Raw genomic sequence first — 15,035 nt, forward strand, 5'->3', positions numbered from 1 at the left:
GTAACACAGGGAAAGCCTCATCCTTCATGGTGAGTCTTTGCTCTTAAGTGTGCTGCTATTTGGGGGATTTAGTTTGTAGCGGTTCATTAGCAATTATTGCTTCTTTGCTGTATTGTTGCTCTAGGAGAAATTAAGTTGCTGAAAGATTCTTAGAACTGTACCCCATCTGCTGCCTGTGCCTGGTGGAGCAGACCATCAGCATTCTTAAACAAACGTTTAGATGCTGGACCAGTATGGGGAATATTACAGTATCTGCCAACCAAGGTGTCCAAAATGATTGTTGTCTGCTACGTCTTACATAACCTGCAAAGGGGCCTTGCCGTGGAACAGCCTGGAAAACACAAGCATCAACCAGTAGCACAAGACAACCATGAATCACAGTCAAAAGGCATGTCTACCTAGCCAGCTGACTAATCAGCAAGAGTATTATGACAAACTCTAAAAACCAAGTTACAATTCAGAAGCAAGGAAAAGCCAAAGTACAAAGTACAATGAAAAGCTGCACATGTGCCCAATACTCTAACAAAATAAAGCATTGTCTTACTGACCAAAACCTTGCATCAAGACCCAAGAACACAACAGTATTTCACCCCAAAACCTTAATCTGCTTCATACCATAAGAATTCTTAGGACACGGTGGAGAATCAATGACCCCAAATTTAATTTACCCTAACAGTGTGCAAGTGTGCTTAATGTGGTATTCCCTGGTGCCTTCCCTTCATTACACTGCATTGGGTGTGGTGCTCCCATTTCTCCATTAACACCACAACTTTAAGGGAGAGCAGCAGCTCTTTAAGAGCTACTGTTCCCAATATCCCACCCTCTTCCCTTGTGCATGTCATGCGTTGTGTGCCACACTAATATTTAAATGAATTGGTCTTGAGTTAGTGCATGGTCTGCTCGGTTCAGTGCTGGCACATCCAACATCATTGGCCCTATAGTGTCTCTATTCATTAACAATTACCAATGTGTGTTCACTGTTTATAGGAACTGAAATATTTTTTGAAATTTATTTTTATTTAGATATAACCGTCAGTGAATTTTCCAACAGTGAAGCATTTGTGTCATGAAGTTTCAGTAGTAAAACTGTCTATAATTAGTTAATATTTTAACCCTTTGAGCACTTCAGAGGAGTTCATTTCCTGGTCACTGTTGCCTCTAGGGATAAGCTGTATATGCAATCATCAGATCTCTTTTTGGTTTTGATGCATAAAATGCATCAAAGACTGACCTGATTTACCATTCTCATCTTTGAAGAATGTGCTTTGATTTGAAGCCCAGCCTGATCAGCCAAAAAAAATCCAATTTTTTCTCATTTGCTCGCATCTTGAAAACACAAGATAGAAACCAGCAGAAGAAAACAGGTAATTAAGTGCTTTTAAACTTAATGTTTAGAAACAATAAAAAAAAGGAAAGATAGTCATCTGGGTAGAAAGGAATTTCTCTGACCTGTCAGCAGTCTTAGGGTAAACTAAATCATTGATAGGAATGGAAATTCAGCTTAAACGTCTGTTGTTACTTGATTCTTGCTTTCGTGAAATTTGTGCGGACCTGAAGCCCCAAGCTGTGCTTTAGGTTTTCTCAATCGGTACAATCATCAGAAACCTGTCCTGCTCACTCATTCTTAGCAATGGTCACCAATTCTAGTAGTGTGTCGACAAGCTAAGTAAACATTCTTGATCAATATATTTTTCCGTTGTCATTCTCATAAGCTAAAGGCTAAATGTAAATTCATATGTTTGTATTGCAAATGTCACTCGTCTTCTGGAGAACTGGATCTAGCTTTGTACAACATTGTAACTTGTCTGTATCTGGTGTCACAACAAACATTAAGTAGATTTATTTCAAACAATTTAAGTTTTGTATTAACATATATATGTCAGTTATAGAATTTTAAAATAGTCAACTGAAGGTTAATTGTTAATAAATATGCAGTAATGATGGTATAATGGTTATTCCACCAATGTAACCAAGTATATGGACAATGGCTACTGGTACTGTCAACATGAAACAGATCTAATACTGAATAAAAATCTCCATACAAAAATTATACATTTTATTTTTAGGAACTAACAGACACCAAGTTGTGATTTCAAGGCTGTTATATAATAGAGTTTAGACAATAGCCCCAAAATTACAATACTGGCAATTTCATGGTTGTGTTGTCCATGATGCAAATGTTCCTGCAACAGAGGGACTGGCCTTGGTGGAAATTATGAGGCTAGCTCCTCTGCCTCATTCCAATTAGCTCCCACTGTTTCACTCAGTACCACAGGAGCATACATTTTACAATAATAGCAGGCAGACAACATACTGGCAACTTAACTCTGTTACAAGGCATTGCTTTCTAAAAAGATAGTAATACATCTTCTTCTTCTCCTCTATTAGCATTTCCCCAAGCTGAGACAGAAACAGATTGTGGTGGCCAGAAACAGAGCACTGCACAGAGGTCATGTTGTACATTTCAATTGCCTCAAACACCATCATACATCCAATGGGAACGGTAGCATAGTGGTAATGTCACTGCGCTAGTAATCCAGAGGCCTGGACTAATGATCCAGAGGCGTGAGTTCAAATCACACCACGGCAACTGGGGAATTTAAATTCAGTTAATTAAATAAATCTGGAATAAAAAAAGCTTGCATCAGTAATGGAAACTATCGGATTGGTGTAAAAACCCATCTGCTGTCCTTACCTGGTCTGGCCTATATGTGACTCCAGACCACAGCACTGTGGTTGACTCTTAACTGCCCTCCGAAATGGCCTAGCAAGCCACTCAGTTGTAACAAACCGCTACAAAACACAGTAAGAATAAAACCGGACGGACCACCCGGCATCGACCGCGGCACCGGCTTCCTCACCAACATCTGGGGACTTGTGCCAAAATTGGGAGTACTGAGAGAGATACTCACAGAATCATACCTTTCAGCCAATGTCCCAAACTCCTCCATCACCATCCCTGATACAGTCGGGAAGGAGTGGCCCTGGGAGTCCTCAACATTGACTCTGGACCCCATAAAGTCTCATGCTTCAGGTCAAGCATGGGCAAGGAAACCTCCCTCAGCTGATGAATCAGTACTCCTCCATGTTGAACACCACTTGGAAGAAGCACTGAGCAAGGGCACAGAATGGACTTCAATGTCCATCACCAAGAGTGGCTCAGTAGCACCACTACTGACCGAGCTGGCTGACTCCTGAAGGACATAGCTGCCAGTCTGGGCCTGCGACAGGTGGTGAGAGAACCAACACGAGGGAAAAACCTGTCGCAGATGCATCTGTCCATGACAGTATTGGTAGCAGTGACCACACAGTCATTGTGGAAAAGAAGACCCGTCTTCACACAGAGGACACCCTCCATCGTGTTGTGTGGCACTACCACGGTGCTAAATGGGGTAGATTCAGAACAGATCGAACAGCTCAAAATTGGGCATCCATGAGGCCATTACAATCTGTAACCTCATGGCCGGACATATCCCTCACTCTACCATTATCATCAAGCCAGGGGACCAACCTTTGTAAGTGGCTTATTGAGTAGCAGTGAATGGTGAGACATAACGGCACCTCCAGCAATGGTGGTCAGTGTGAAAGGAATGGCTTGGTCATTGCAGGGATGCTTTATGGTGTTGTTGTGGGGTGGTGCCAACCTGGTGCATCATGGGCATCCATATGGGTGTACAGCGTCAAGTGAAGTAAATCTGGCCATGATGAGGCCATCCCTGGCCTCCTGGGTGGTAATGTGCTCAGGTGCTGATGCCCTGTGTCCTGTGCAGCATCAGGTGATTGCAGAGAAGGTTGTTGGTGCTGCTGGTGTTGGGGCTCATCGTGGTCAGATTCTGAGGACCAAGGTGAGACAGTATAAACGGCACCTATATTGATGGAATAGATGGCAGGTGAAGTAGTGATGACAGAAGCGATCTGTCAATGGTGAGAGTGTTCTTCCAATGAGGTGACACTGGATGGAGACTGCTGGAAAGACTACAGCCTGTAGAATCTGTGCTGGGAATGCAGTGAGAAACAGCTTCTGCCTGAGGAAAGTGATCATCTGTCAGGTGGGAGCTTTTACTGTACATTTGATGCTGTCAACTAATCAGCTGGAGCAATAGCCACTGAACTCCCGCCTCAGGTTGACAGACGTGGTTCCCGAGCAGCATGTTTCCCGTGGCCATGCAGTTAAATTTAAAAGGTAAGGTTAAAACTAATCTTAAGGGTCGGACAACTAGCTACTAATAATTTAAATTGGGTTGCCCGCCTTTGCGCCGATGGACGTGCCTGGGGAAAAGGCGCGAGGGAGCGGGATGACAGCAGGTTCCCGCATCGCTCCCAAAAATAACTTTCCCACCTGACCCGATTGTGCCCACTACCACCCTGGAAAATTCCAGCCCAAGTTTCTCAGTTGGAATTTCTACCCTTATGTATGTAAACAATTCTTCAAGAGGGTAATAAAACCAAAAAAAACTGTGGCAACGAACAGCTGGTCCATCAAAAGAATGATTGAATTATTCAATAACAGAATGTCAAAGAACAGAAACAGGTCATTCGGCCCATTCCGGAGTGTCAGCTGTGGCTCAGTGGGTAGCACCCTCACCTCTGAGTCAGAAGGTTGTGGATTCAAGTCCCACTCCAGAGACTTGAGCACAAAAATCTAGGCTGACACTCCAGTGCAGTACTGAGGGAGTACTGTACTGTCGGAGGTGCTGTCTTTTGGATGAGACATTAAACCGAAGTCCCGTCTGCTCCCTCAGGTGGACGTAAAAGATCCCATGGCACTATTTCAAAGAGGAGCTTGGGAGTTATCCCCATTATTCTGGCCAATATTTATCCCTCAATCAAAATAACAAAAACAGATTATCTGGTCATTATCACATTACTGTTTGTGTGAGCTTGCTGAGCACAAATTGGCTGCCACATTTCCTACATTTCAACAGTGACTACACTTCAAAAAAGTACTTCACTGGCTGTAAAGTGCTTTGGGACCACCAGTGGTCGTGAAAGGCGCTATATAAATGCAAGTCTTTCTTTCTTTCCATCCAGTCAGTTTCTGCGTTTTTCTTCATAGGAGTCAACTAATCTAATCCACTCTCCTGCTCACTTCCTATATCATCATATATAATTATGATGAATAGATTGTTTAATGTTTCCGGTAGAGACCTGTAGTCAGTTGTAAATGATCAGTGCTGAGCACAGTTCTGAGGAAGGGTCTCTACTTGAAATATTGGCCCAGTAATTCCTCTCCCAACACGTGAGTACGGACGGGGTACTCACGCGTGTACCCGGAGGAATTGCCGGTTTTCAGCATGCACAGCGCATGCGGGGTAAACCGGCATTTCCTCTCCTCTGACCCAAGGGGTTAAGAGGCTGAACGCGTGCGCGCAGGAGTCTGCGCGTGCGACTTGGATTTCCTTTATTTTATTTTTTTTAAGAGAGTTGCGCATGTGTAAAGGCCTCCGGTTTTTACGCATTGAAAAACCACACGTAAGTACTTAGTTTTACAGGTAAGTGGTCTATTAATACAATTTATAATTTTTTTTCCCACAGGTTTATTATTTTTAAAGAATTTACAGTAAGGTAAGTTTAGTTTTAGCCCCGATTGATTATATAATAATTTTTTTTTAATTTTAAAATTATTGTTTATAATAGTTTTTTACAGTTATTTATGGTTCATTTAAGTAGTGCAATGTTTTTTTAAATTTTCTTTCAAGTTTAAGTAGTGTTTTGGGGCCAGGAGTTTTCATGAGTTTGACAGCTCTTACTGTCAAACTCATGAATGAACTTTTGCAACCTCCCATTGGTTGCCCTGTGCTCACGTGATCCCAGCCGGCTCATCGCACTAAGTACGCCGCTGGGTCACACACGCACAGCGCGGCAGGACCTCAAGCGGGCCAGTGAGAGGAAATGCAATGCGGGCCACGATTCAAATGTCAGCGCGCTGGGTAAGTGCACATCGGGGGCTTGCACGCGCGGCAAGCTCCCGATCCTAATTTCAGGGCCATTAACCAGTCTTTTCTTTTGTCAGATGCTAATGGACCACCTATATATATCTAGCATTTTCTATTTTTATTTCAGAGTTTGAACATTTGCAACATTTTTGTTTTCTCTCAAAAAAGATAAACTGAAGAAATGCAAATATCATCTGTTATTACCTTGCATTAAGCTGCTCTGCTTAAAACCAGTGTGATGCGTATCTTACATAATTCTTAATGCTTTCTTGCTAAATAAACTGGATACCAGATCAAAGTCACATTAGCAAATTACAGGAACGTTAACTGTATAATGATACCTAATAACACTGAAACAAGTTAGCTTCCCTCAACTTATTCATATCAAAACAATAATGTTAAAAAATGTTGCAGTATCCACAATTGAATTGTACTCCTATGCACTTTTCAGCAAATGTTAGTATCACATGAACTGCATGTGCAATCATTGATGAAATACAATTATAGCCCAATAGTGTGTGCATCTAAACCTGTTGGTATCATAAAGCTGGAAGGCATATCAACTGACTCAAAAGTATTTATGAAGACAGGACAGAAAGATATTACCTTCTAGGTGTACATACTGTGGCCTAGAAATTCGGTTGTGGGTCCGCCAGGGCTTTAGCGCCCGAAATTTTGCGCCGGCGTTAATGCCGCTGCGCCCGACGAAAATTCGGTTGCCCCGGGCCCAGACGGCGGCGGGCGCTAATGGAGGGTTTTTGCGCCTCACTATGGGCGTTCAGTGCAGTTTCCAGGCACTAATCCCCCGCTGCGGCACCCGAGGCGGTGCGGCAGGCTGGGGTACTGCAGGCCTCCTCCTTCTGTTAAGGAGGAGCTGCCTGCAGCCGACCGCTGGCCGGTCGATTCGCCCGACAAATGAGCACGGCACCTCGGGGAAGAGCCGGGCTCGCGGGCCACACACATCAGTGCCGCGGGGGGGTGGTGGAGGAGTCCGGGGAGGGAGGTGCGGGCGGCCGGCCGCCGCTCCACCTTTATGCGCCGGCGCAAAGGTGTGTAACATCCCTTTCAACAATCGTTGGTTGCGGCTACCACGGGCGAGGCGGCCGCAACTGAATTTGGGCTTGGGGCCGGGTTACCACGGCAACCGGGACGCTGCGCACACCGATGACGTCATCGGTGCCGGCGCAGCGCTACCGGCTAACGCCGATGGTAGGGCCCAATGCAATTTCGTTACCAGCTATAATTCCGGCGCAAGGCCCTCTGATGCCTCTAATTGGGCGCTAACCCCACCGGATTTCTAGGCCAGTAACTGTTACTCATTTTGAGAACGTAATCAAAAATGCGAGAAAAAAAAAGCTTCTTCATAATAAAAGGAAGACTTACCCTTTTCCTAAGATTATATGTTAGGATAAGGTTTCTTGAAAAGGAGTTTGCAAAGGCTGTATAGAATTCCAGAACTTTCTGCAAGGCATCTCTTTTGATAACGTGAAGGTCACAGTAAGTCAGGGCTCTGACATTGACGCACGACTGAGCAAGTGTATTTTCCTTCCAGAAAACATCTCCAAAGACATCTCCTTTCCCTGGGCAAGTAAAAAAAAAAATGAGCTACTGAGTTGTGTTAGACACTTTTGCTTTGAGAAATGTTTAGTTCATTTACTTTCTATACGGACATTCTGCAATAGATAATATGCCAAAGATCATGTCATAAAGACTTTGAAATTAGTTTGTGTAAATACTAACATGATCATATGAAATTCTGTTGTCTACCATTTTACCAGAGCCGTTAACCTATTTATTTTAAGCAGATGAACAATGCCATTAAGATAACGCACATTGGAATTTCATATGAATGCATTAAGCATTTGCATGCTAATATTCACATAGCACAACTTCAAGGTCAATTATTTTCAAACTGAACAGAGGAATAATGTTTTAAATAGTTAACATTTGAGTAGGAGATAAACAGAATTAGATTTCATGATGCCATGAGTGTAAAAATGTAGTTATAGTACATGCCACATCAATCAAATTTGTTTATAAACAAGTAGCATCTTTCCCATACATTATACAGTATTTCCTTAATAGGAACAGTTGGACAATGGGGATATTTTATTCATCCTATTCCCATTAACAGTATAATAACTTGTTGACTCATACTGGACTATAGCAAAGTTGAAGCTGTACGCGAAACTGCAATAAATGGCATTAAGTTATGTGTTGTGCTAAATTTATGAAAAACACACAAGTGTTCCATATGTGGAACAGATCACAATACTATAGAAAAATTCCAAGTGGAACTCTTGGCCCAAGGCCAAGAACTAACGTTGACTCTATTTCTCTCTCCATGGATGTTGCCTGGCCTGCTGAGTTTTTCCAGCATTTTCTGTTGTTATTTCGGATTTCCAGCATCTGCAGTATTTTGCTATCGAACTGAAGTTAAACACTGGTCCCAACAACACGTTAATATGTCAAGTAGCAACTTGGGAAATCTTTACTCCTTTTTATGTTGACAACTTTATGACGACACCTTGAGCCCAATCAGGACTCCTTTTTTCCTACATAACAGTGACTGTGCTCCAAATTCATGTGAAGCACTTTGGCACACTTCTAATAAACCAGAGAACGTGAATTCAAATCCCACCATGGCAGCTTGAGAATGTAAATTCCGTTTAAAAAAAAAATCTGGAATAAAAAGATGATATCAGTAAAAGTGACCACGAAGTTGTCAGATTGTCATAAAAATGTAACTGGTTCACTATTGTTTTTTTAGGGAATAGATGTAGAAACAAACTGGACTAACCTAGGCATTGAATAAGGACACAACATAGCCGACCAGTCGACCCTGCAAATCCTCCTCACTAATATCCGTGAACTGGTGCTAAAGTTGGGAGAGCTGTCCCACAGCCTAGTCAAGCCTGACATAGTCATACTCACAGAATCATACCCATCAGCCCAATGTCCCAGACTCCTCAATGACCATCCCTGGGTAGGTCCTGTTGCACCAGCAGGACAGAGGTGGGAGCACAGTGGCATACAGTCGTGGGGGGCGGCAGTGAGTCCTCAACATTGACTCCAAATCCCATTTCATTGCCCTTGAGACTTCAAGTTAAACATGTACTGTGCTGCTAAGGCATTAATGGCAGAAATACATCCAATGGCGTTTTCATGTTATCAAGCTATAATTTGCATATGTAGGCGTATTCAAGATCTGCCGTTATTTCTAGTGAAAAATCCCGGAAGTCGCGGTAGACACCGGGAAGCCGGCAAATGGATCACCGTCACAAGTGCCACTCCCATCCACTTCAAAACAGGTGGAAAATAGGATGAATCTGTACTTTCAGCTAAAAACTTAAAACTGAGGTAAGCTTTATATGACAAGATAATATCCCAAAATTCTTGGGAGCTTCTCCATCCATATCAGTAGCTGTAGACCCCATCCCAAATCCCAGAGATGGGCTCAATACCATATTTGGATTGGCCAATGGCAGCAATAAATGTTTCACCCACTCTGATGGAGGCCATGCTGTTCAGACTCAGTGCAGGAGTCTGGGAAGGGCCTCCCCAGACATAGTGGCCCAATTCAGTGGGCTTACAAAAGGAGCTGTTGGACCATCTCTGGAAAGTAACTGATCCCCTCCACTATCAATTACCTGCTCCCTCCTGCATTTTGGGCCTTTACTAGGCCCATAAAGGAACCAATGTATTCTACCCCATTTATCCTGGCCCGTTAAATACCAGTCGGGGGAGAGCAGGCAGAAGATCTACCCATGGTCCCCCTACCATAATTTAAAGGGCCAGCATAAACAGGGCAGAATCCCAGCATATCCAGGTTCTGACCGCCCGCCCCCCCCCACCCCAGCCACCCACCACTGGAGAAAAATAGGCTTTTCACCCTCTCTAGCTTACAGTTTCGCCGTCATTACAACTACAAAATCTGGGCCATTATATTTAAGCAAATTCTGCATCCATCTTCTGTGTAGATCGTTATCATCCACTCTGTAACAGACATAGGGGTAGCATCATAGACTATTCCTGTTCATTATATATGAATGAAATTATATCCATAAATTTTAAATAGTTGAGGAAATGTAATACTTATTTGAATTATTTAATAACAAAATGAATGTTAAGACCACTTATCTGTACTCCCCAGTTAGCATCAGCACTACCTATAAATTAATGAATGAGATTTAAATCAGTAAAGGTCATCTAATTCCAAAAGTGGCATAATACATTATATTTTTCCTTTCTTCATTTTTTTCCCCTCTGATATTTGAACTGCAGAAGAGCAGAGTGGAAAATTACGTACATGCTCTTCTCCCTGTTTAGCGATCTTTCCCTGGTTAAGATATAATGTGCGAGTGCACCTGTGGACTCATGATTTTGCGGTGGAAAACAAAGTACTGGCAGCAGCTGCCTTCTGTGACCTAATGACCCAACAAAGTAAAAAGTTCCCTGACCTAAAAAAACTCATACTAAAAACACAGAAGTACAAGAACATAGTGGCCCAGATTTTGCGGTCAGCGGGAATGTGACAGCACTCGCCACTGACCTCGAAGAAAGCTACCCACAAAGATCTAGCGATCTCTGTGGCGTCGATTTCACCTTTCCTGATGTTGATTTGATGGTGCCAAGTCTAAGGGATCACCAGCATCCAGCAACAGTAATGTCATCAAGCAGGCTAAGCAGCCAATTACATTGAAGAATTCTCAGACAGCAAACAGGGAAGTAAAATGCACTGATTATCCTACACTTTTTATAAATTTTACAGAGAGGAAAATGAAGATTGGGGCATACACATGGGAGGTAGAAGCTGAAATATCACAAACAAACAAAAAACCAATTACTGTATATAAAAAAAAATAGAACTTTTATCATAATGGAAAAATTTGATTCCACTATTATAAAATTAGCTTTTCAGGGCCAGTGAAATTATGACTTGTTACACCTCATTGAACAAGGCTTAACTTTTTGGGGAGTTTTTTTTACCAGCGATGTTAGTATAAAAAGGGGCAGTTCTTGTAAGTTCAGTGATTTCTCAAAGATTGTCATCTGCGGGTCTTCAACACCGTGCCCCATCGAGGAGCAAGGAATCACTGACAGCAACTTCTGGATTTCCACGTTTAACTATGCAAGTGCGGACACCAGAAGTTGCTGTCAGATTCACAGGGTAATGACGGCGAACGCTGACAGTTCTGCCATCATTACAACCGCAAAATCCGGACCAATATAAAAAACATTAGCATAGCATTCTGCATTACATTCTGAAGAAAAACATTTTGCTGGGCTACAGGGAAAGGGTGGGGGTGTGGGACTAGCTGAAGTGTTCTTGCAGAGAGCCAGCACGGACTAGATGGGCCGAATGGCCTTCTTCTGTGCTGTAACCATTCTATGATACAGATGTCACCTGCCAGATGCACAACTTTTATATGTCTTAGTCAATCTTCTGTAGCATTGCTCATAGTAAGTCACAGGTTACACAAGAGGGGCACTGATTTATCAGCGGCGGGGCAGCCCTGGGATTGGAAAGCAGTGCCCAAGGGGTGCAGGATCTGGCAGTACTGGAAGTGGATTCCAGGGTCTGGTAGTATTTTTGAGCGGAATACTGGCGAGAATAGTTCTAGGAACACTAAAGCAAGTCTTAGGATTCGAGATCACTGGGGGAGGTATTCTTGGAGCGGCAGGGGAGGTGTCAGTGTCTGCAGCCATTGGAATGTTTCTGGAGTCAGGGAATACTAAGAAAGGATTTAGGTGTGTTGAGCATTGCGAGAGGTGTCTCAGGATTTCGGAGTGGCAGGAGAAAGTTTAACAGGACTGAGGAGCGGGGTTTGCAGCACTAGGGAGGCCACAATCTGACAGTACTGGATTTTGGGGGGATTTAGCAGGATTAGAGGGGGCGAGGTATGACCACCTTGAGGGGGAGGGAGGGCCAAGTTTTTCCAGTTCTTATGAAGGGTCCCAGACCTGAAACGTTAACTCTGTTTCTCTCTCCACGGATGCTGCCTGGCCTGCTGAGTATTTCCAGCATTTTCTGTTGTTATTTAAGATCCAAACCATCAGGCTCCAACTTCCCACTATATTCTCACCCATCAGCCCCCTCCGCTCCTGCTCCTCCAGACCCCACAAAGATAAGTTTTAAACTCACCTAACAAGATCTCTGCTCAGTGTCCAGCAGGTTTTACTGAGTGGAGTATCTGCAGCAGGAGCTCACTCAGTAGGCTGCTAAAATTTGTCTGAATGACAACACAGCACCTGATTTACATGTACCACCCAAGATAGCAGCGGCAGTAAAATGGCCATGAGATGGGAAAAAAGCATCAAGTGTATCGCTTGGATTTTAACTCCCATTCCTCCCAGTTACATAGAAATCTATGGCACAAAAGGACCTATAAAATCTTATAAGAACATCAGTAGGCCGTTTAGCCTTCGAGCTTGTTCCGCCATTCAATGAGATCATGGCTGATCTGCGACCTAACTCCATATACCCGCTTTTGCCCATATCCCTTAATACCTTTGGTTAACAGAAATCTATCAATCTCAGATTTAAAATTAACAATTGATCTAGCAGCAATTGCCATTTGCAAAAGAGAGTTCCAAACTTCTACCACCCTTGGTGTGTAGAAGTGTTTCCTTATTTCATTCCTGTAAGGTCTGACTCTAATGTTTAGACTATGCCCCCTAGTCCTAGACTCCCCAACCAACAGAAGTAGTTTCTCTTTATCTACCCTATCTGTTTCCCCTTAATATCTTGAAAACTTCAATTGTCACCACTTAACCTTCTAAATTCCAGGGAATACAACCATATTCGCTCCTCATAATTTAACCCTTGGAGTCCAGGTATCATTCTGGTAAATCTACAGTGCACTCCCTCCAAGGCCAATACATCCATCCTCAGGTGTGGTGCCCAGAACTGCTCACAGTACTCCAGATGTAGTCTAACCAGGGCTTTGTACAGCTGTAGCAAAACTTCAGCCCCATTGAATTCTAGTCCTCTAGATATAAAGGCTAGCATTCCATTAGCCTTTTTTTATTATTCTCTCTACCTGTTCATGACATTTTAATGATCTGTGCCTGGACCCCCAAGTCTCTTTGGACCTCCACAGTTTCTAAAGTTTCACCATTTAGAAAGTATTCTGTTCTATCCTTTTTAGGTCCAAAGTGGATGACCTCATATTTGCCTGCACTGAAATCCATTTGCCACAGTTTTGCCCATTCACTTAATCCACTAATATCTCTCTGTAATTTTATGCTTCCATCTACACTGCTGACGATGCCGCCTATCTTTGTGTCATCAGCAAACTTGGATATGTGGTTTTCTATCCCATCATCTAAGTTAATAAATGCTGTGAATAGTTGCGGCCCCAACACACATCCCTGTGGGACACCACTAGTTGCATCCTGCCAATTAGAGTACCTACCCATTATCCCTATTCTCTGTCTCCTGCCACTCAGCCAATTTCCTAACCAGTCAATAGCTTGCCTTCAATTACATGAGCTTCAACTTTAGCTAACAGTCTATTATGAGAGATATATGAGAGTGATGTCATATAAATAACATCCATAGACATTCCCCTGTCCACTACTTTAGTCACCTCATCAAAAAATTCAATCAGATTTGTCTGGCATGACCTACCCTTTACAAATCCATGCTGGCTTTCTCTGATCAGCTGAAAATTTCCAAGGAGTTCAATCGCTCTATCCTTGATTATAGACTCAAGCAACTTCCCGACAACAGATGTTAGGCTAACTGGCCTATAATTCCCTGGTTTTCCTCTCATAGAGTCATAGTCATAAAGTTATACAGCACAGAAAGAGGCCCTTCGGCCCATCGTGTCCGCGCCAGCCATCAATTCTATTCTAATCCCATTCTCCAGCACTTGGTTCGTAGCCTTGTATGCTATGGCATTTCAAGTGCTCATCTAAATGCTTCTTGAATGTTGTGAGGGTTCCTGCCTCTACCACCCTTTCAGGCAGTGAGTTCCAGATTCCAACCACCCTCTGGGTGAAAATATTTTTCCTCAAATCCCCTCTAAACCTCTTGCCCCTTACCTTGAAACTATGCCCCCTGGTTATTGACCCCTCTACTAAGGGGAAAAGTTCCTTTCTATCTACCCTATCTATGCCCCTCATAATTTTGTACACCTCAATCAGGTCCCCCCTCAGCCTTCTCTGCTCTAAGGAAAACAACCCCAGCCTGTCCAGTCTCTCTTCATAGCTGAAGTGCTCCAGCCCAGGTAACATCCTGGTGAATCTCCTCTGCATCCTCTCCAATGCAATCACATCCTTCCTATAGTGTGGTGACCAGAACTGCACACAGTATTCCAGCTGTGGTCTAACTAGCATTTTGTACAGCTCCATCATAACCTCCCTGCTCTTATATTCTATGCCTCGGCTAATGAAGCCAAGTATCCCATATGCCTTTTTAACCACCTTATCTACCTGTCCTGCTGCCTTCAGGGATCTATGTACATGCACACCAAGGTCCCTCTGATCCTCTGACGTTCCTAGGGTCCTACCATTCATTGTTTATTCCCTTGCCTTGTTAGTCCTCCCAAAATGCATCACCTCACACTTTTCAGGGTTAAATTCCATTTGCCACTGTTCTGCCCATCTGACCAACCCATCTATATCGTCCTGTAGCCTGAGGCTTCCCTCCTCACTATTTACCACTCCACCAATTTTTGTGTCATCTGCGAACTTACTGATCATACCTCCTACATTTATATCTAAATCATTAATGTACACTACAAACAGCAAGGGACCCAGCACCGATCCCTGCGGTACACCACTGGACACAGGCTTCCAGTCACAAAAACAACCTTCGACCATCACCCTCTGCCTCCTGCCACTAAGCCAATTTTGGATCCAATGTGCCAAATTGCCCTGGATCCCATGTGCTCTTACCTTCTTGACCAGTCTCCCATGCGGGACTTTGTCAAAAGCCTTACTGAAGTCCATGCAGACTACATCAACTGCACTACCCTCACCCACACACCTAGTCACCCCCTCCAAAAATTCAATCAAATTGGTCGACATAATCTCCCCGACAAAGCTATGCTGACTATCCTTGCCTCTCCAAGTGGAGACTAATTCTGTCCC

General features: G+C 43.4%; 1 protein-coding gene across 1 annotated transcript in view; it reads right to left on the reverse strand.

The window, feature by feature from the left end:
- The window catches only part of kcnh1a (potassium voltage-gated channel, subfamily H (eag-related), member 1a), a 393,064-nt gene that overhangs the window by 175,437 nt on the left and 202,592 nt on the right, over nucleotides 1-15,035 (reverse strand). Inside the window, exon 10 of the mRNA XM_085980872.1 lies at nucleotides 7,320-7,516. Within this exon, the coding sequence (XP_085836998.1) occupies nucleotides 7,320-7,516 (197 nt within the window). The remainder of the gene's footprint in view (nucleotides 1-7,319; nucleotides 7,517-15,035) is intronic.

This window comes from Somniosus microcephalus, chromosome 3 (genome assembly GCF_052327205.1).
Source record: "Somniosus microcephalus isolate GS21.2 chromosome 3, FLI_Smic_1.0, whole genome shotgun sequence".
NCBI classification, from domain to species: Eukaryota; Metazoa; Chordata; class Chondrichthyes; order Squaliformes; family Somniosidae; genus Somniosus; species Somniosus microcephalus.